The sequence below is a fragment of the Frieseomelitta varia genome, unplaced genomic scaffold (assembly GCF_011392965.1).
Source record: "Frieseomelitta varia isolate USP_RPSP 00005682 unplaced genomic scaffold, Fvar_1.2 scaffold_790, whole genome shotgun sequence".
NCBI classification, from domain to species: domain Eukaryota; kingdom Metazoa; phylum Arthropoda; class Insecta; order Hymenoptera; family Apidae; genus Frieseomelitta; species Frieseomelitta varia.
The window spans coordinates 248,454-269,806 of record NW_025110579.1 but is presented as its reverse complement, the minus strand read 5'-3'; the positions used below and the strand labels follow the sequence as shown (position 1 = coordinate 269,806).

Below are 21,353 nucleotides of genomic sequence, written 5' to 3'. Positions count from 1 at the left end.
ATGTAAAAGTATTATGTTTTTACACTTCTTTTATACGAAATAGTTAATTTATTGTATTCTACTTTCCTTTTTGTTTAAATAATATAAGTAAATTCATATATTTTTAATATTTTATTGCTAAACATTGGAGTGTTGTTGATAATGATAAATTTCAAATAACAAATCTGTCTTTCCTACTTTACTAAAATATAAAATTCATTATTAAGAGGCAAAAAATATTATATAATCTTTTAAGGTAGACCATTATGCAGAAAATTATTCATGAGCAATAATTTAATACTGCAATTGATTAGTAAAATGGTCTTTTATATTATACATGTATATTGTACATATATTTACATTTGAAATAAGGATATCAGATTATACTGTACAATAAATATAATTATTAAGAGTATAATGATACATATTGTACAATGACAGACGAAATTTTATCTAAGTATTTAGGTTCTTAATATTACAGTTCTTAAGATGTAAAGAAAAGAATATAATTAAAATACAAAATTATGGCTACATAACTGCATTTAATTGCAGAATAAAATGTTCTCTCAATTCATTTGTACTAAAATCATCACCATCATTATTTTCATCAAAAATGTCTTGTACAGTTCCTGTCACAGTTTCTGTACTTTCATATTCAGTTGCCTTACCAACTGACTCTAGAAGTTCTGTGTCCTTTTCATATATTTCAGATTCATTATTTGTATCATGAACTTTTTCTGTTTTAACATTTATCTGCGTAGAATTTCGTACCTCATACATATCACTTCTGTTGGAATTTGCAAAATCTTCAGTGAGAATTCCTTCCTTTAAAGCTTGTGGTGGTGGTAATGGAAACCCATAAGAAATCAGCTTATCATATCCTATTCTTCCACAAACTTTTCTGATTTCTATTGCCATGGATAAAACCTTTTCTTTTTTAGAATTATCTATTAACATGTCAAATTTGCTCAGTTTTTCATCTAAAAGTTTTCTTCTTCTTATAATAGTTTGCATATTCAACATTTTTCTTCTATAGGTATTTGTGTTCTTTTCTGCTCTTTCGAGATATTTGGACGCTTTTTCCAGTTTCCAATTAAGTTCCTTTATCCGATTATCCTTCTGTTTAATTTGTCCTTCAAGCTTTCTTTTTTGCTGAGATTCCAATGTTACATTTTTCATTAATTTCTTATTCGTTTCTTCCAAATAATTCACTCTGTTTGATAAATCTTCTATTAATCTTTGCTTGGATTCTATATTTTTTTTATATATAAAAAGTTGCGTTTTACTTGATCTTGTATTAATTCTAGAAGTTTCTACATCTTTGATTTGTATTTCATGTCCAGTAACTTTACCTCTTATGCTATTTTCCAAATCTTTATAAATAATTATCTGATCAGTTAACTTCGCAATTACACCCTCTTGAATTTGTATTCTCTCTAGTAGATCTTCATAGTCTGAAGAAATACAACCACGATTGTTTTCCAAAGTGACTGGAACATCTTGTGTACAATTTTGTAATGGTGAATTGGTCCTTATCTTAAGCCTCTCTTCTTCATCAGAACATGTATGTATGTTCGAATGGTATGTTTTAGAACTATGAGTTGAATTTAAACTTGTAAACTCTCTATCTTCATCTTGATTCATTATTAACGTTTCTTTACTTGAAGTTACATAGTCATCCTTTATTAATGAATTGTTGAAATCTCCATAAATAATACCTTTAAGATTTTTTGGTGACAGTACTGTTATAATAGATGTAACAAGTGAATCATTTTCCTCAATTTTAGAAAAAGTATTGAATTCTTTAGATATTTGTGTTCCTATTGTATTAGATGATAATTCTTCAATAATTTCAGTTACATCATCAGAGTCACCAGTTATTTTAATGACAAATTTTGCAGTTTCTTCTTTTGTATCATTCTTATTGATATCATTTATTTCTGAAGAAAATAAAGATAATTCATTTTTGATTTGTACTTCAGATGAGTCAGTATTACTTGAAGAATTAATATCCTGATCTGAATTGCTTCTAATTGATTTCTTTATTGATTTCATTATTTCTTCCCTAGTTCTTCTTTTACGTTTCATAGCTGCTCTTATATTTGGTATAACATGAACTTCATCTTTAGAAAAATTTTCTTCTATGTCTTCATTAAAAACTTTTTTTTCATCTTTAACATAAATCATTTCAACTTCTTTCAATGTATTGTTATCCACTTTATTTACTTTTAATATATTTTGAGATGCAGATGTTTTTTCATCTCCACTTTCAGTGCCAAAAATTATTTCAACATTTTCCTCTTTGCCTGCAAGTATATGTCCAACTTCATTTTTTATTGATAAATGACTCACATCAGAGGAAGTAACTTTTTGGTCATTACTGGTGGATTCAACTTTACCATCTGTTTTTTCTTCAACTTCATCTTCTTTTTGAATCTCATTTTTATAATTGTCATCTTCAGTGGATCCACCATCACAAATTTGCTTTAATTTCTCTTCAATTTCATCATAACTATCTTCAAATGCATTACGCTCCATAATTTCCAGCTTAATTTCTTTCTTCATTGTGATATTTGATACTTGAGTTTTTAATTTATCCATGACTTCAATTTTCTTTTTATTATCATTTGGTTGGATTTCAATGTTGTATTGTTCCACTAAATTATTAATATCAGTAAGATTATCCTCGGCAATCATTACAATATTTTGTGTCTGATGATTAATCTTAACGCTTTCTTCTTTTTTAGCCTCTGTAGATTTGTAAGTGTATTTAAAACTATTTTCAATAGATTGCTGCATAGACGAGTCTTCAATCTCCTGAAAATCCAAATCTTTCTCTTCTAAATGTTCAATAGATGAATGTTCTGTATCAATTTCCATGTATTCTATGTTATATTCACCTTGCAATATGCTTTCACCTTTACTATCAAATGTCTTAGTCTTTTTTTTAGGAGATTTTCTATTAGATGTCACAGTAAATATAGAAGGTATTGCATTCTTTCTCAATCTAATTCTACCACTTTGTGTTATAGACCACTCTTGAGATTCAAAATGCACATGACAAAGAAATGAGTTATTTGATGGTTCCCAATCAGCTCTAGCAACACGTTCTTGCCAAATTTTCCTCAACTTTGGATCACGTGGAAAACATTTCATAATATAACCTTTCTCACTACGATTGTTGCAGCCAACTGCTGCACAGCCTGGCATATTTAGACATCCAGAAATTATTAAGAGCTCTGTAAATTGTAAATGATAAACTTGTAATGCTAAGATGAACAACGCGGTTCTATTAATCTAACCTAACTAAAAATGTAACACATTAATTAAAATTAATGACTTTTATATGTAATGTACAATACAGTAACTCAAAAGTTTAATGAACTTAATTACACATAGCGACTTAAACAAACAATTCAAGTAATTTAAGCAAATTCTGAAGATCGAAGTAATGCGGGAGAAAATTCGTTTTTTTAACAAAATAAACTTAACAAAAGAATATTTTAAAAAGTACTTTTTTATGTAAATCAAACCTTTGTCCTTCATTTATAGCCGTTAACTGAAAAAGTTCAATCGGTTGTATACAAAACATTGTGAAAAATTAGTTGTTACGATTTCAATCCGGATAAGTTTCAAAACTTCTTATATAAATTGTTAGGCTGTTCGAACTCTTAAATGAAGGAAAATATTTCTTGCACTCCACTTTTCGGCAACAATATATGGTACGAAATCCAAAATTCGTTCATCCTACTCACTAATCCTATACAAAGTCCATTGTTATAAATTACAACTTATAAATTTACTGGTATGTCGTTTATCAATTACACGTGACTGATAAACAAATTTATATAATTTTGGAGTTAAGCAGCCAGAACTGTTCCCGTAGCACTGACAACAGCAAACTCGTTTTCAGACAAGTTTCGAACACCCTACGCAATCCAAATGTTCCGGACGTAATATGGCTACCTCGAGAATCGAATAACAGATAGGTTAATCGGTATCTTACATTATCGAATAAAATTAAATGTATTTTCGTTGACATCGACTCTACACGTCGTTTAATCCTATTATACTTGCCTTTTAAATTCTACTTCTAACTCATACTTGTATGTCATCTTTATCGGATGAAATATCAAAGTTTTAAAATAATCTGTACGTTATACGGGTTATCAACTATATTGCACTTTTAAAAATTGATCACTTGAATTATCTGTGAATACTTATTTTTGTACTCGTCACACGTGGTACATCGCATTCACTGTTTCAATATTGTTTCATATTAACATCGTTCGAATAGAAAATTCATGTAAAATTTTCTTAAACACGCTTGCTTTGTATTAATACCAAATAATGAGTTCAAATAAATTGTTACCAATTTATTTGCTTTCGAGCATAAAATAAAGATTATACACACAATATATTCGTTTTATATTTTATTATAGAGTGATAAGGTTAGTATCTAAACAGCGGCTCTTACGGCAAATACGCATTAAACGTCTAATATTCTTATGCTTTGTTCTTTTGCACAAGCGAAATCTGTGAGCAATTGCTTTTAGCATGATGTTCGAATCACACATAAATATGTTACCGAGCAGCATGTAGCATCATATCTACGATGTGTCTGTCATAAATTCGGCCTACATTATCAAAATGTAATTTGTTAAAACTGATTGATTTGTAGAAAGTGAGGAACGATTTGTTAAAAAACACTTGGCAAAATGACAGCCTTAAATAACGTATTGAAAGCTATAGAAGCGTTGAAATCAGCTCAAGAATCGAACATTTTTCTGTCAGATTCGAATGCAAGGTACAAAAACAAATTGTTTTTAATCGCTTAATAATATTTGACATATTTGTATAAATAAAGTAATGCAAAATTTATTGATCGAATGTGTAATTGTAATATATTTGTATAATTCATAGTTAAATATGTACAATTTGTAAAGTTAGAATTTATATAGATAATAATAAAAAAAACTAGAAATTATGGAATTTAGTATGTTAACAAATTTAATGTATCCTTTATTTCAATAAAAGGAAAGATAAATTAACATGTTGCATGACAATAACAGAAGGAATATGTTCACCAACTGTCAAACTAGCAACCAAGTTTCCTCAGGTACTTAGTCTTTCAATTGAAACTTTACTGACACTGTGCAATGATGAAGACTCTGATGTCAGAATGGTAGCGGATGAAACATTAAATAAAATTATAAGGGTATTTTATATTTCATTTGTTCTTTGTTAGATTTGATAGTAGATCTATAGATGTTTTAACAGATATTTTATTTGAAAGGTGATGGCTGATAGTAATATCGTTAAAGTTCAAATAGAACTTTACAATGAAATAAAAAGAAATGGGCCTGCTAGAACATTAAGAGCTGCTCTTTGGAGATTTGGTCTTCTTAGCCACATGATACGCCCTACAAGAGGAAAAGCATACGTATCTAATTTAATACCATGTATAGTAGCTATCGCACATCGTTCTGAGGAATCTGTAATTGAAACACTGTCACAGTCATTACCATTAATTATGAAAGCACTAGGACCATTTATGACAGACAATGATGTCAAGGTAATTCCATATGTCTGTTATATAATACAAACTTTATAATGTAACTATGAATTCATGTTTATGCTTGTTTTTCAGACATTACTAAAAGCATTCTTTGAAAATATATCCTCTGTACAGGCAGCATTTCGCAGAGCTGCAGCAAATATGATTTTAGCAACATGTTTGAATTGCCGGAAACCACAGTTTTTCTTGAATTATGTATTGAAACATCTTTTAGGTAATAGTGTTATACAAACACAACTAATGTACATTTTGCTAATTAAATGTACTTTATGTAATTAAATAGTATTTTTTTACAGGTGTTGTAGTGCCTATAAACGAAGATGAAAGCCGTATAGCAACTATTATTGGTATATTTGGTTGTATAAGAATAATTTTGCCACACTTATGCAATCCTTCAGAAGATCCAGATGATGAAATTATAGAGATAGATAGCTTGTTACAAATTTATGAATTATGTTTACATTATACAAAGTGGCACTCTGATCATAACGTTATAAATGCTGTTTTGGAGACGTTAACTCAGTTTTTAAAGTCACCTCCAAAAGTTTTAATATCATTATTATTATCAAACAAAGGCTTAACACATAGCAGAATAGCAGTGAATCAAAATGAAATGACATTATCGTTAAGTCAAGCAAGCACTTCTAGTGCTGCAACTGCTTGTGGAGAAAGTTCTGATTACACATTAAATTTACTTGATTCTGATATACCTGAAATTAATCCAAAGATAGAAAAATGGATGTTAGATTCTGAAACTATACCTCCTTTGCAAAATTTACAAATTCCAAAGGAATGCGCAAATAATGTTATAGAAACGAAAGGAAAGGTTTTAGAAAATTATAGTGACTTAAAAATTGGAGTTATTGATAGTAAGAGAAAATATATAATCTAAAGAACATGTATGTCATTTGAAAAATAATTATATTTCGTTTATTCCAGATGAAACGATCGAAGAAGGTAGTGATGTTGGAAGTGAAATAGAAAAATCGGAGAAAATTTATTCGAGTTTACAAAGCGAAACGAGAGATATGGATTATATCGAAGAAGTCGCATCGTCTATCGCTTCTCCTAAAAAACTTTCTTTAGATTTCTCATTACGAGAAATAGACGTTGGAACTTTTACAGATCCTGATATGCCGTTAAAATTCTGTTGTCGTTATTTGGTATCATCCTTTCTTTTAACTGGCAATGTCGGTCATGTAATACCGGATAAATATTTTCGTGTTAGTGTGAAATCTCTCGCTTTAACTTGCGTGGCTTATATTTTGAAACTTTGTCCGAATTTGTTTTTAATTTCTGTTGCCAAAGAACCAAATTCTGATGAGAATAAACAAATGATAACGGATATCTTATTATTTGCAAGTCATCCAGATCCTCAAATTAGAGGTAATATATCAATTATTATTGGTACTTTTCTGAAATCTGTATATACTCAATATGGAGGATCTTTTAAAAAGTTTGAGACAGAAATCAGTGATAAAAAATTACAAGGAATTATATCGTTAAATAATTTAATTAAATTACTTTTAAAAGTAAGTATTCTCATATAAAGTACGATTATTAAAAAATTTTAATCCGTATATTTTTAAATTAGGGATTGGAAGATGATTCTGCTACCACGTGCCGACAAACGTTAACAGCATTCAGTTTATGTCTACCAGAATTGTTGGAATCTGTTGACAATAAACATGGAATCACTGTATTAACTGCATTACCTCAACTAGTAAAGAACCCATATTTTCTGGTAAAAGTTAAATTAGTGGAATTATTGAGTGAGATATCATATGTTACTATAGAACATATAACTGGTGGATCAATGTTTCAAGAACATTTTATCGATGTTATTGTAACACTATTAGGTGACCAAGATCAAAGAATTAGACACGCAGCATCAGATGCTATTGTAAAGTAGTTATCTGAGTTTATTTTTTGATTATTAAGTTTCAAGTCTTCTCGACTAATTTAATTCCTTTTTTTTAAGGAGTATTCCCTTATTGCATTTCCAACAGCCGCACGATGATGTTATTACGCGGAAAGCTGTACAATATACAGAACAATATTTGAGTGCCGTAACTCGGAGTTCCGTAGAACTGTCTTCTATTCAAGAGAAACAAAAATTCTTTATAAATACGTCTATACAACCATTTGCAGCTTTAAATTTTCATAACTCGACGAATTATCGTTCAAATGTAGAATACTCGTTGTCGATTGTAATCAACATACTGGCAGAAATTCTTGGAGTACAATCATCGAAGTATTTAGTGTATGGGTGTTGCGGAGCTTTGTTTCGTTTAAGTAATGTATATAACACTACAATATATATTAGAGGATGGGATTGTATTTCACCAAAAACATTGTTAAAGAAGTCTCACAAAAAGAACGGTAGTCGATTAGATATTAGCGAATCAAATTTTACAAGTGATATGATGCCATCGTCCGTGAGCAACGGCCTTTTATCTTTAGCTCTGTCGTTACTTTCGTCATCCCCTATAAGCTTAGATTTATTAACACATAAGCACTTGGTACTTCTTGCTGGCAATCTTGCATCAGGTCTAGCTTTTTGCAATTTTAAGCCCAACGATCCGACCAAAAGTTGGTGGGGAACGTTTAAAGATAAACAAATAGAATTGTTGTTAATGCACATTACAAGAGTATTAAATATATTTGTTCACATAATTGACGATGTACAATTACAAGGTAGTACAAAAACAACGTTACCGTCTTTATCATCGACGCAATCGTTATCTCCAAAGAAAAAGATAATACCTGAACCGAAGTTAAAAGAGAAAGAAAGATTTGGAAGCTTGAAATTCGGGAAAGAGCAAATGGGTGCATTTGTTTCAATACCGCATTACATGAAAATGTATGAAATTCTTAAAGCAGCTCATTTGAATTACTCAGCCACTCTTGAACCGCATGCCAGCGAAATGTATTTGTCTCTGTTGAATGCAATTTTAGATGTTCTATCGCAAATTCTTGAAATTATATCCATCAATGAAGCAGCCCAAATTGCAGAAGAAATATTATATTATCTACAGAGCACTGTCGTATTATCCCCAACTGCAACTGTTCAGTGTGTTCAGCAATTATTAAAATGTTTATTCAGTACAAATGTGTATGCACAGTGGAATGAATTAGATGTGCAGAAGAACTCGGACAGGATGGCCGCATTACGGAATGACATTAAAGGATTTTATAATCATTGCTTTCAAAATCCTGCAAGACAAATGGCAGATACTATAAAATCCATGGGGAACAATTGCAGGGGTGAAAATGAACCAGACACTGGGTAAATTTGCATTCTTTTAATATAAAAAAAAATTCATTTTTATAGATAACTATTCAGCTTTTTATTTCAGGTGGGTGGGTTTGTTACATAGAAAAGGTGATAGAAAGTTCTTTTCTATTTTTAAAAGTTTATCGCGATCGTCTGATCAAAAAACTTCTGTGGCATCATTTATTCGTCTTTTCGAACCAATGGTTATAAAATCTTTAAAACAATATACTGTAACAAGTAGCGTGTCATTGCAGTGTCAAGTATTAATGCTGCTTAGTCAGCTAGTACAATTAAGAGTCAACTATTGCCTGCTGGATTCTGAAAGAATATTCATCGGGTTTGTATTAAAGCAGTTCGAATTTATCGAGGAAGGCCACGTGAAACAAACAGAGGATCTATTGCCAAAGATTTTCAATTTTTTGGTTCATTTGTCATATGAGAAAAATCATTCGAAAGCCATAATAGGAATTCCAAAGATAATACAGCTATGCGACGGACTTATGGCAAGTGGTCAGCCAGCGCTCACACATTGTATACCAGCTCTGGCTCCAGTAGTAGAAGATGTATTTTTGATTAGAAACGCAAGTTCAAACCCAGTGGAACAAAGAGAGCTTGAGACAACAAGAGAAGTCTTAATTTCGATGCTTTTACGTCTTGTGGAATATTATCAAATCATCGAGCTCTTGGCATTATGTTTAACGGAGTCTAGATTCAGCGGAGATGGTAATGGAGAGGAAAAATGGAGAAGATGGTCCAGATTGACAATGGACTCTGTCCTTCCTATGCTGGCAGCAGGAAAAGTACGTGTAGAATCGGAGAAAGCACACGTAGCTTTGGTTAAATTATTTGCAGCTATTTCTCCCACGGTGTTTAGACCAGTCGATCCTCTTTTAAAAGTACTTCTTGTTAAACCTGACTCTCTGGATACTTCAATTCTGAGGTTAAAACGATGGTTAGGAATGGTAAATGTTGTTTTGTTAGCTTTGATAGCATGCTCGAAAGAAGAAGCAATGCTTGCCCGGCTTTCTGACTTGAGTACAAATATGTCTGAACTGTCTCAATCATTTTTTCATCCAAAATCTCAGACTATGGATCCTCTGAATGTTTTGGACAGTCAGTCAGCCGAAGTACCGCCAGAAAGAATATTGGCTAGATTTATATTTAAAGTTATTAATTTAGTGGGTTGTAAGGTTTACAATTTTCTTGGATTGATTGATCATAAACTCAGCGATCCGTACGTTACATTTTCCGAATCAATGGAAAATGATTCCTATTTAATCCATCAGTTTGCATTCTTCCTGCAATTATGCATCCATATGTTCGAGTCTGGAAGCCACTGCAAAGTAGCAAACGCTGTTATACAAATGATCCAAGGTCGTAACGTTCTCGAAGAGGAAAAGCTGCCGATCTCCGATTTAAATTATTTAATGTTAAATATTGGGAACAAGTGTCCAGCGTTAACTTGCCAGTGGGCTTACTTAATGACTTTATTAGGGTACAATGAAATGAATTTTTGGTCCAAAATATTAGGCACTCGTCGGACAGAGTACGTCGTGCATTGTTCTCCGAGTGAAGAGAAGAACGTGGATCATGCTAGCAGCATTAATATTCAAATTATTAGAAAAGGTGGCATTATATTATTCTGTGATTACGTCTGTGAGAATCTGAGCGATGCAGAACCTTTAACATGGTTGCTAGTCAATCATACAGAAGAAACAGTAAATAGTGCCATCGAATCCCCTGTTAGAGACCTATTGACGACAGCTATACATAGAAATCCTGCGGCTAGTGGATTGTTGGTACAAGCAATCGCAACTAAATGCACAGACTTGTCACAACCCAGTTTCGTTAAACGACTCCTGGAATGTATGGAAGGTGCTCATCATTCTCAAAGTGGAGCTGTCTTAATGACATTAATACCGAGATTATTATCCACCAAATATCTCGCTCTGTCTAGAATGGCGGCGAAAATAGCTAGTCGAAGAGTGGAGATTTTACTGACCACTCCTGTTGCTGATGTGACGAAGCAATTATCAAAAGAGGACTTCAGCAAGATCATAGAGATTTTACAAGTGACCAAGTTAGCTAAGAAATACGGTGGATTGGTCAGTCTGTTAAACAAATTAGGAGTGCAATATTACGACTTGTCTCCTCTGGAGCTCGACCAATGTAGACCGTTCAATCCATCCACCGTGAAAAGTATTCAACTGGATCGTAATTGGTTTTTGTCTCAAGTAAGATTACGATGCTGTAATCCCAATGCTGGCAACAATTTGTCGGAAGCAGCGCAGTTATTAAGAATACTGGATTTCGATGATTGTTTTGGTATTCTGTCTTCCAAAGAGTTCAATATTTCGATATTGAAACCCTGCATAATACTGGGCGTACGAATGAGCGTGGAGAAGTGCCAAAAGTTAGAGTTCGGCGTAACACAGAATGAAAAGGATTTTAACTTCGAGACTAGTCCCTTGTACAGCGCTGCGAAACAATGTTTATTGGAGCACGTCCATTACGTCAGCGATTTGATACCAAAACCGCATCAAATTTACAATCCAACGCAGTCGAATGGCAATTCGAGAGAGTTGAAATATGCACATCGTCTTGACGAACTTTTAAGCGAGTCGATATATTGGGATGTACTTTTCCAGTTAATACCAGCTGTGAAGATATACGTGAAAACATTGCCAAAGCTAGCCAAGTATAATTTAGCGAAAATCGATAAGAAATCTGAGGAAGATCTGGCCAAGTTTGCAATGCTTTGCCTCGAGCTGATACACTGGATGGTACATTGTGACGAGAAAAGAACGAAGAAATTGAGACCAAAGAACATGGAGCTTGCATTAAGCTGTGCGTCAGAGATTCTAAAGCATCCTGGTCCAAATAAAATTTTTGGAGAAAATGCGAGGTTTTCGTGGGTTTGTAGCAGTGCTGCTTCGTTGAAGAGAGTAGTAGAATACCTGTTATCGACTGTGGATGCTTTGCCAGTTATAGATGCAATTGCTTTGGAGCCAGCATTGGAAGACGAGGCTACCAGAGACTTTGCTCATGCTTGCACACGAATGGCCGGTCTTGTCGCTTGGTTGGAACAATGTCAGAAGAAACAATTATCCACAAATATTCCACGCTACTTATTCAACACAATACAAGATCTAATCGTAAGTATCAGTCGTCAACCGCTGGTGAATTCTTACATCTTAATACCACCATTGGTTTGGAAGCAAAATTGGAACATCGTTGGTTCGGGTCCGACTAAATGTTACTTTCCATTGTTGTCCTCCGAGTCGAATCTTCTTCAGGAGGTTGAAATTTTGGAGCAGTTCATTTACAGGATAAACCTGTTAGGTTGGGTCTCTCGGCTGCAATTCGAAGAGATGTGGATGGCTCTTTTAGGAATGTTTAATCTTTCACAGAACGAGAACGTGTCCACGGAAGACATACCAGCGTTGATTCAAGCCAGCAGTTTAGCCGTACAGGCAATTACGAAATTGTTATTGCAAACTCTGCTTCTTCCTTACCCTGGTAATCCAAGGGCCAGCGCTGTGATTCATTATCCAAGAGATCCTCAACTATCAGTTCATAAAATTAGCTCTCAAAAATTGTACGCGGTTCAAGATTTGCTCACGTGGAAGTATGAGTGTATGAACGACTTGGAGACAGTTGACAGTTTGAATATGGATCACATCTTCCATCGAGGAAACGTGGAAAGAGTTGCGAACTTGAACAAATATATGTACAGTCAACTCTCTGTATCCTATTTATGGTCGTTGTGCAACTTGTACGAGGACAAGTTGAACGCCTCCGTCCTCAATTTGAAGAACAGAAGAAACGACGCGTTAATGTCTGCATCTCTTGATTTGGATTCCTGTCTTCGTTTCTTGATAGAACTTTACACGTGCTGGATGTCTCCGCAAGCTAACACATCTATACAATTACTCACTGAAGTTATTAAGTCTATTCTGGCAATTTCTGAATTATTTGTGGAAAGAACACAGTATCAATGGATGTTGGACATGTGCTTAGAACTCTCAAGAATTCATCCAACAGAGAATGTTATTTTACATCAATATTTAGTGGTCTCTGTGTGCAAAGCTGCTGCAGTGCTGACACCGTTGGTACATATTCTTCAAAAATATTATTTTAGAGATTGTAACATTCTCAAGATTTTATCTTTTATGATCTGTATTATGTTTTCCAGGACTTTGAAACGTTGGATAAAGTTAAACGTTTAGTAGACGCGAATCTTAAATCGAGTTTCTTACCCGCAAAGGTATCCGCCCTCCACGGCTCGTTGTATCTGTTGCAAAGCGCTGTGCTTGCAGATTGCGAGGAGACAATGAATATTATACATCCGTTAGCGATAGAGTACATACAGAAACATCTGGATGCACAAGATCTGAATGGGTAAATCACACTTTTGTCGTGTATATTTTACGATACACGCGTTTCGTTGAAATTAATTACTTATTCAACTTAGTGTATTAAGTCAAAGTGAAGAGCATCAGGGTGTGATGTGGGCTCTGGTATTTTTTTTACTGGAACATGCTGAAGACACTCCGCCAGACACGGAAGCTCCAGCTGTGTTGGAATTGGTCCTTACTTTACTTACATCGCAAAATATTTCTTGTAGTTTGCATCAAACACTCTTGCAGGTATATTTATTCAATTATTTCATGAGGTTCTACTGGGTTCCCTAAATGTTTAAATTATGCATATTTGTAACATTGTACCTGTAATGTAATCGATAGGGGCTCGAGCGACTCGTAGCAACCAAAAGCGTGATTGGAAAAGTAGCCGAGCAGATAGTAAAAGTAGCGATCGATCGCTTAAAACAACCTAGTCCCATGTTGTCGCTGCCAGCCTTACAATTGTTGTTGACTTGCATGTATACGGAAGCAGCAGACAGATTAAATCAACCAGAGACGGAAGAACCATTACCGGACGTGGAACCAGAGGCATTAGTTCGATCCATAGAGCGCACTTCGGCGATTTTCGACAAGATCAGAAGAGGACACTCCATGGAAGTGGAGCTTTTATGTACAGTTTTGTCCGGTGTACTCGGGGATTTCTTCCCGCCATCGGAAATTCTGACTAAAGTCATAGGAGAATTTTTGTCGCCGCAACAACCTCATCCGCGGTTACTTTCCGCCGTTGTTTTTAAAGTTTGTATTACCGTGTGTAACAGTATAGTAGAAATAATTGAACATTAATACATTGTTAATTTGTTATTATTCTATGCAAAAATCGATGCGATTATTTTTACAATTAAATTGGAAAGTTAGCGAAAAGTTATGCAATTAACTCAATGTGTTGCAAATAATTTAGATTAATGATTTTTTTTTCTCTCGCAGGTATGCGAAAGAGCGTGCACTTGCGCCCAAATGGAACTTCTTCAAGACTGGGTTGTATTTAGTTTACCAAACTTCATTCAGAGTTTGCCAATTACGATGTCGACATGGTGCTTATCTTGTTTTTTTATCAGTACATCTACGAATCAATGGCTGAGAGCATTGTATCCTTCCACCACTGTTTCACACATCTAATAATTTATCATTTTTGTCAAAACATGTTCCTTAACATTCTACTCAGGTTTCCCTATGTCCAATCAAGGATTGGAAAATACGAATACGAGGATAAGAAAATATTGTGCATCGCTGCTTCGGATTTCTATCGAAAGGTATACAATTTTATCTACTATAATCTGCTTGTAGCGTCAAGTAACCTCGTTTTATCTTAACAGTTATCCAAGGACGCCCAGAAAGCTGCTTTCGTGGAAACTTTCGAAGCAGCGGCAAAGGAGCCTGGAACTCCATTCAGTGACATTTTAGCGTCCTTCTAGCTAGTCTTAACATCGATATGAAAAAGTTAAATCAAAACGAGAAGTAATTCCGCTCTTAATTCTCTTTGTAAATTGATGTACAATCATTGTGCGGTTTCGACTCGTTGCGTGTACAGTTGTACGTGTATGTGATGATATTTATTTTACATTGTGTCCCATCGGAAAGAGGTAACATGTTTACAATAAACAATATTTTTTAAATACCTTGCGTTTGTGCATCTTAAACGACTGTTCCTTGTAAAGTGAAGATTTTCTTAGCTGATGTTACATGATATACTGATTGCGTTTTTGTATGATTTGTTTCATATAGAAGCACAGATGTACGGTGCCGTAATAGAATATTTCAACGAAGGATAACACACTAGCCCCTAGAAACAGTCCTGCCGCACCTCCGACGCTAGCTGCGATGAATTTGTTTGTTTACAAAAATTTTTATTCTTTATATTAATCAAGTACTTCTTTATGTTAATTTTTCGAGAAATATATCTTACATTTAAAATATTAATGTCACTCAGTACGATGTGTATTTACTTACGGATACGTACTTAGAAAGTCGGTAAAGCCGTACAACAGCGATCGATAATAGATAATTTGCGGTAGCTGAACGATTAAAGTCATGTGGGATGAGTTTGTCGGTATCTGGTTTCTGAAACAATTTGAAGAACTTTGTTTCCTTACATATTCTTTATCTCTTGTTATAATGCGATTTGATATTTTTCTTCGATAGATACATTTCGGCATTCGCGCTACTTTTGATTTGATAGGAAATGTTGTCGCATTTTGGAACACACTGACAAGAAGGGGGCGGAGTTTCAGACAGGAAAAGGCTCTTCGTCACTTTACCAATGCAACGAAGCTGCATTGCGTTGCACGTGCTTACACCTTCTACAAAAAATATTAAATTTATATTTAGCTGAAGATATTAAATTTATTCGATCGTTCTATTATATTATTGATTTTAATTATTGATCACGGACCAATGGATCTGGCAAAATGCGGACGACAGTTGCATTTATCCTGTATCACTTTCATCCTGCACTCCATGACGCACATGTTCGTCGTATAAACCGGCCAAGTTTTTAATCCGCCATCGTTGAAGAATTTGCATTTCCTTTGATGGACACTAAGGTCTTTGACGTTTTGTTTTGTCTTAATCTTAGACATCGACATGGTAGCACCTAGTATCGTCTTTTGTTTCATCTCCTTCATTACAGTATTGTATGTTATCAGATCAAAAGGATCGTGTATAGCGGTCTGAGATAAAAAAAAGTAATATAATGTCACGTTTATATTTTCAAGATGAATAGAAACAAATTTGTACCAGAACCGTGTGATCCACATGAACATTTTCTTGTACACCGTCGATGCTGTAATCGTACGATGGCAATTTGTCTGGTTCAGGAATAATAGTCCAATTATCAGTTTTCCAGTAGCTTGTTACATGTAAAAGAGTCGTACAATCGAGTTCAATTAATATTGATTCAAGTAACAGACGATAGAGAAAAATACTCACTTCAAAGTAGCGTAGACTGCAAAGACGCTCCTCGTTGCAAGGCACACTCCTCTTTCTGTCACCACCCAAGTTTCGTACGGGTCGTTCTCTTTCAGAACATTCGAAGGAATATGCTTTCTCAAGTCGTAGAGGATTTCCAGCCACTTGTTCGCTGGAACTTTATCGAACATTGGTGTATCCATTATGTTCTCGTAAGTGAGATTGCCAAGAAAGACGAAGAACTCTTCTGTTTCTGGCGTATGTTCGACACCATGTCTAAATATTTCATGTGTTATTATTAGTAAAAGAATATTATCATTTTGTCTGGATACTGTTGTAGACTGTGGATTTTTATGCATTTATTAGAAGGTGGAGAGATGGGAAGGATGCATATAATATGCAGAAATATATAAAATATTCAAAGCAGTAGTAGTATAATACATTAATAAAACTTTCTATTTAGCTTTTATATTTTTCTACTTCAAACTTCTATTTTTTAAATTCTCAGTTTGCTTAAAAATCCATGGTCTAATTATAAGAATAAAGATTTTACTTTTTGAACACGTCTGGGATCTCCGTTAAGTTCACGTTTGTTATCGGACAAATAAATAGAGCTGGCTTCAATATTTCGAATTCATCTCGATTGTTATCCACCACGATGACTGTAGCATTATTCTGGTAACGATCCCAGAAAAGTGACGACAGAATGATCAGGCACAATAGAGCACCAAGAACGAAGAACGCAGTTAAGACTCTTGTAACATAAATATTTTGTAAATCTTATTGCAATGCTATTATTTTCTCACTATAAATGTCTCATCTAAGGCACTTACATTTCAACTGGGTGTCTGTTTCGTGCTACCAAATGATTCAAACCATGCACAGTCGAAGAACTTGCGAATTCTACGAAATATTTTCCCGCGTTCGATTTCGCATTAATAGTCGGCATGCCAATGCGATTTGGATAATTATCGGGTATAGATTCCTGTTGTTTCAACGTAGCTCTCCAACGTGTTTGAAAATCGGGTAATATTTCATTTTCGAAGAAACAATTATTTTTCTCAAGCGTCTTTTCTAGTGTATTTTTTGACATTTCTGATTTTTTTCTTTTTTTTCTTCAGTTTGCAAATGTAAATGTTGTTCTCAGTCAGAACCACGCGGATGAATAGAATGAATGTTTCTACGTAATACGGGGGAAAGATTCGCGTTACAATCGTTTTTCATCTAATTCGTCAGGATTTTTATTGATCGACAAGAGACACTGCACGCGACAATCCTATCAATTATGAATAATAACGCAATAAAATGGGAGAAGTAGATAATGTAGATAATATTATATATATATAATGATCTATTGAAATGTATGTTAATACACGCGATAAAATGTAAAGAAATTTATTTTATTGTGTAATAAATATACACAATAAAGTTATAATAAAATGAAATGTTAAGTTGCGTTAAAAAAAAAATTGAAGATAAATCGCATTGATTTATAATAAGATTTATTCTATAAAATTTTATTCTCAGTTTTCCCCCTTTATTTATCCGCCCAGTTTGTCGTCGAAATATTTCAAAATTCATTCCAAAGTTCATTTCAAAGTATTCCAGTCATTGCAAAATTTCCAATGCCTACTTTGGCTCCGGAGTTTTCAGTAAAACGTTGCGAGTCAATTTTTCTTTTCGGCACACGTTCCGCGATTTTTACACCAGAGCGCAGACTTCCTCTTCTCCACATTTCTACGCCTTCTCCTTTTCTTTTTGCTAATTTTCTTCGATGGCAGAGGAACGTTAGACGCAACAGCAGATCTTATTATGAACGGAGGTCAATTTGATTTTGCGGGAATCCGGGTTGTCCGGGACGCGGGCAGGTGCAAATTTTACGGAAGATTCTGATGTCGACAAGATGATGGAACGACCAGACACAGAAACGGTTAGGTTTCGCTCGTTTATTTAACCCTTAAATGCAAATATTGGCATTGACATTTTAGTATATTGTAGCGTACGATATTCGTTGCATTGTATATTTGAATGTATTTGTAGTATTGAAGTGAGTTTTGAAATAAACAGTGAAATTGATTATAGGAGGTCGAGCTTTTTATGGCAAAAAGAATAAATCTCAGCACAAGTTTGAAAAGCGTCAAGGTAATTAATTCAAGGTTTAATCGAACTCTTTAGGAGACTGAGGAATGCTACCCGGTGCAGAAATACCACGATGTGCGACGAAAACAAGCAGAATCCTATCACGACCTGAAACACAAGTGTTGCTTAAAATGTAACCAACCATGGGAGCTTCCCCCAACGGAATTCGGTAGGAGACGCGCGAGAAGAACGAAAGATCATGTGCAACACTGCCCTTCCTGTCACTGTCCGCCCGAAGCGGTGAAATATTCAATCGGCAGAACAAAGTACGTTTAACTCGTCAAATCTCGTCCGATTCGAAATTAGAACGATTCGTTTCGCCAGCTGTTCCAAGAACATGGACGCCGTTCTGAACGAATACGAACACTTGTTGACACATCCAGCGAATCAAACGTTCAAGAGATCGCAGAGCAGCCCGCTGTCGCCGAGATTGTACGGTGTTCAGCCGTGTAACAACGCGGCTTACGCGCATTACCAACCACGAAAGAGACAAACGAGCCGACACCGACGTCAATGCAGGAACGAGCAGGAGCAAATCCTCTCGATCACGAAAAATTCGTTGCATGGAAATGACAATGGGAACTTCTATTGCGAGTACCCGCGATCTCTGAAGAACAACTGCAAAAAAGAGGATTGTTACATGAGGGGAGACGATCAGGTAGAGACAATTGAATCTTGGAAGTCTTGGGGGAGGGAGTTTAAAGGATTTATTTAGCATGTCAAAGTTTTCAAGTGGTGCTTTTTGAATTAAAAATCAAGTTTGAAAGGTTTCGTATTTATTGTTAATCCATTGAAGAAATCTTGACAGACGTAAATTGTAGAGCACCTGTCCACAAAAACACAAAATCCAATGACCATAAATTCCCATTTGCAAAAAACAATTAATTTCTTGAAACACTCCGTTCAATTTACGAAATGTACAAATAAATATTTTTGCAAATTCTATTCAACATACTTTCGAATAATATATTTTTAATAATATATTAATAATCTCTATCCCAATTATTATAATAAATAAATAAATAGATAGGCAATATAATGAATTTACTTAAACATTCACAGTTACGTTTCTAAAATGCAATAATAGGCGATGGCGGGAATTATGAAGACCATAGACGTGGACAACGAAACTGTGGAAAAGTGTACGCAGCACAAGAAGGAGCGAACTTTAAAACCAGAACCACGAACAACGAGACATCACGTTGATAAGGTGAATAGAATAAACGTGGACGAGAGATACGATTTCGGAGACCATAAGAACGATGGCTGGTTATACACAAGAGGCAGATTGAGATTCAATTTATCCAAACACGAGGGTGCGAATAAAATGGAGGAGGAAGGCTTTGAGAATGATCGAAACGCGCAAGGGAAAAGTAAACCTAACGTTCAATCGAATAAAGTCTCTATTTTAAAAGGCTGTGGCTCGCAGATTTCCTCGAAGAATAGAAATCTTGAGGATCTGGTAGGTGTTCAATTCTAGAACGACGCTGTTCAATTTGAGACCAAAATAAAATTCGAATGTTTTAAAGATTAATTGAATATTTTTGCAAAATTCTCATTTCATTGCTCTCTGGACATCTTAAAGAGAGATTACAGTATTTTGTTTTCGTCTAAAGGAAGGAGAAATCAAAATAAATAAGTGATAACTTTTAGGAAATGTATAATAGTGTAAATCTGATAATAACATATTAGTATAATAGTTATAATGCTAATAATAGCATTATTATGCTAATATATAATATGTATACTATTATATAATATATACTATTATATTAAAATATATATATATATTTATACGATTAAAATTCATACTTTCATTCTCGAACATTTGACAATATTCCAGTCCAAGCATAAAGTTCTGCCAATAGACGCGAATGATTATACGAAAGAGGGGAATCTGCCGAAAAAAGTGGAGAATCGATTAATTTGCAAACCACCCCAGCGATCTTCTATTCGGCAAAATTCTCCTCGAAGTCCTGGCAAAGAATCGACCAGCAATTCTGAAGAGAGTAGAGACGAAAGCTCGTGCTGCGAGCTGGCAGTTAAGGACGAGGACCACGAATCTCCTAACAGGAAGAACATTTACGCAGGCGGAGATCTCGATCTCGATCTGGATCTTCGCGCGACCAAAACTTACATCGTCGATCTGATCGATCGAGTTCTCAGCAAGAAATTCGCCATGTCGCCGGGTCAGCCAAAGGTTTTCACTCGATCTCAAATGATTTGACGAGCCATCGTTTGGGCACAAAATATTTGGCTGTATTTCTGAAAATGTTCAGGCTCTGATTTGACTGAAAATTATGAAGGAATAGAATTTTTCACAAGTGTCGAGACCCAAAAGTTTCATCAACATTTAAAATTTAATTTCAGTTGTCACTGCTGACTGAAATTTAAAGAATGAGTTTTTTTTATTCTACGATAGCAAAATGATAAAATTACAATCATCCAGATCAGAACACTTTCGGGAATTTCATCAAATATTTTTTCTTACAATATATCTGAACTCTTCTTCGCTATCTTTCAGAACGAGGAATCGAACCGAGAATTAACAGAAGAAGGATTCTCCATAGAAATAATACGCGCGTTGCGCGGTGACTGTTGCGAGGATCTGTCAACCCATCACGAAACACCGGCTGAATGTATCAAACATTTGAAGAACCTCCGCTGGAAGCACATGCAACATATTCAGGACGAGTTCAAAAAGTTGTGCGATCTGCAGAAGTTTCTGGACGAGTATTCACCGAGGCAATCGTTACCTCCGTTTCAATCGCATTCGGGTGCAGTGGAGCAAAGGGTGGAAGAACGACAGCAGCAGCAACAGCAACACGAGGAGAAGCAGAATTTGGGAACGACATCGTGAAGATTTTTCCAGGATCGATTTTTAACGACGTCGAACTTTCACCATCAAATAGTTCTTTACTATTAAAAAAAAAAAAAAAAAAAAAAAAAAAAAAAAAAAAGAAAACGTGCTTCATGTCACGTTGACGAAAGAAATAGATCTTTAGTTTACTAGTATCGTCATCTCCTATTTATAATAATTCGAGTCTGAAAG

General features: G+C 34.5%; 4 protein-coding genes across 9 annotated transcripts; 2 read left to right on the top strand and 2 right to left on the bottom strand.

The window, feature by feature from the left end:
• Positions 1-293: 293 nt before the first annotated feature.
• On the bottom strand, positions 294-4,335 carry LOC122535967 (putative leucine-rich repeat-containing protein DDB_G0290503). Of its 5 annotated transcripts, none has more exons than XM_043667928.1 (2): positions 4,057-4,335; positions 294-3,218 (listed from the first exon to the last, which is right to left on the bottom strand). In XM_043667928.1, the coding sequence occupies exon 2, from the start codon at positions 3,187-3,189 to the stop codon at positions 508-510; it is 2,682 nt and encodes an 893-aa protein (XP_043523863.1). In that variant the 5' UTR covers positions 3,190-3,218; positions 4,057-4,335; the 3' UTR covers positions 294-507. The 5 variants fall into 5 exon arrangements, with proteins under 5 accessions (XP_043523863.1, XP_043523864.1, XP_043523862.1 ...); XM_043667929.1 differs by lacking the exon at positions 4,057-4,335 and adding an exon at positions 3,986-4,004; XM_043667927.1 differs by lacking the exon at positions 4,057-4,335 and adding an exon at positions 3,513-3,960.
• A 172-nt stretch (positions 4,336-4,507) lies between these two features.
• Positions 4,508-14,873, top strand: LOC122535964 (huntingtin). 2 transcript variants are annotated; one of them, XM_043667919.1, is made up of 15 exons: positions 4,508-4,783; positions 5,011-5,197; positions 5,276-5,554; positions 5,630-5,771; positions 5,854-6,426; positions 6,497-7,089; positions 7,152-7,465; positions 7,539-8,846; positions 8,917-12,946; positions 13,030-13,235; positions 13,309-13,483; positions 13,580-13,993; positions 14,183-14,343; positions 14,421-14,508; positions 14,572-14,873. In XM_043667919.1, the coding sequence occupies exons 1-15, from the start codon at positions 4,698-4,700 to the stop codon at positions 14,668-14,670; spliced, it is 8,655 nt and encodes a 2,884-aa protein (XP_043523854.1). In that variant the 5' UTR covers positions 4,508-4,697; the 3' UTR covers positions 14,671-14,873. The 2 variants fall into 2 exon arrangements, with proteins under 2 accessions (XP_043523854.1, XP_043523855.1); XM_043667920.1 differs by having other exon boundaries at positions 4,508-4,786; positions 5,017-5,197.
• Positions 14,175-17,487, bottom strand: LOC122535969 (pickpocket protein 28-like). Its single transcript, XM_043667933.1, has 8 exons — positions 16,996-17,487; positions 16,716-16,916; positions 16,184-16,438; positions 15,992-16,103; positions 15,648-15,924; positions 15,402-15,555; positions 15,216-15,316; positions 14,175-15,071 (listed from the first exon to the last, which is right to left on the bottom strand). The coding sequence occupies exons 1-8, from the start codon at positions 17,253-17,255 to the stop codon at positions 14,935-14,937; spliced, it is 1,497 nt and encodes a 498-aa protein (XP_043523868.1). The 5' UTR covers positions 17,256-17,487; the 3' UTR covers positions 14,175-14,934.
• A 436-nt stretch (positions 17,488-17,923) lies between these two features.
• Positions 17,924-21,212, top strand: LOC122535968. Its single transcript, XM_043667932.1, has 6 exons — positions 17,924-18,092; positions 18,338-18,567; positions 18,626-18,959; positions 19,389-19,763; positions 20,145-20,501; positions 20,826-21,212. The coding sequence occupies exons 1-6, from the start codon at positions 18,066-18,068 to the stop codon at positions 21,159-21,161; spliced, it is 1,659 nt and encodes a 552-aa protein (XP_043523867.1). The 5' UTR covers positions 17,924-18,065; the 3' UTR covers positions 21,162-21,212.
• The last annotated feature ends 141 nt before the right edge of the window (positions 21,213-21,353 follow it).

Excerpts from the sequence above, each read along its gene's own strand:
- LOC122535964 (XM_043667919.1), top strand. The coding sequence starts at position 4,698 with ATGACAGCCTTAAATAACGTATTGAAAGCTATAGAAGCGTTGAAATCA. Across the intron at positions 4,784-5,010 it reads TTTCTGTCAGATTCGAATGC|TAAAAGGAAAGATAAATTAA; the intron begins AAGGTACAAAAA and ends CCTTTATTTCAA. Across the intron at positions 8,847-8,916 it reads GAAAATGAACCAGACACTGG|GTGGGTGGGTTTGTTACATA; the intron begins GTAAATTTGCAT and ends TTTTTATTTCAG.
- LOC122535969 (XM_043667933.1), bottom strand. The coding sequence starts at position 17,255 with ATGTCAAAAAATACACTAGAAAAGACGCTTGAGAAAAATAATTGTTTC. Across the intron at positions 16,439-16,715 it reads ATCCCAGACGTGTTCAAAAA|ACATGGTGTCGAACATACGC; the intron begins GTAAAATCTTTA and ends TGAAATATTTAG. Across the intron at positions 15,072-15,215 it reads CGGCTTTACCGACTTTCTAA|CTAGCGTCGGAGGTGCGGCA; the intron begins GTACGTATCCGT and ends AATTCATCGCAG.
- LOC122535968 (XM_043667932.1), top strand. The coding sequence starts at position 18,066 with ATGATGGAACGACCAGACACAGAAACG. Across the intron at positions 18,093-18,337 it reads AACGACCAGACACAGAAACG|GAGACTGAGGAATGCTACCC; the intron begins GTTAGGTTTCGC and ends CGAACTCTTTAG. Across the intron at positions 19,764-20,144 it reads ATAGAAATCTTGAGGATCTG|TCCAAGCATAAAGTTCTGCC; the intron begins GTAGGTGTTCAA and ends ACAATATTCCAG.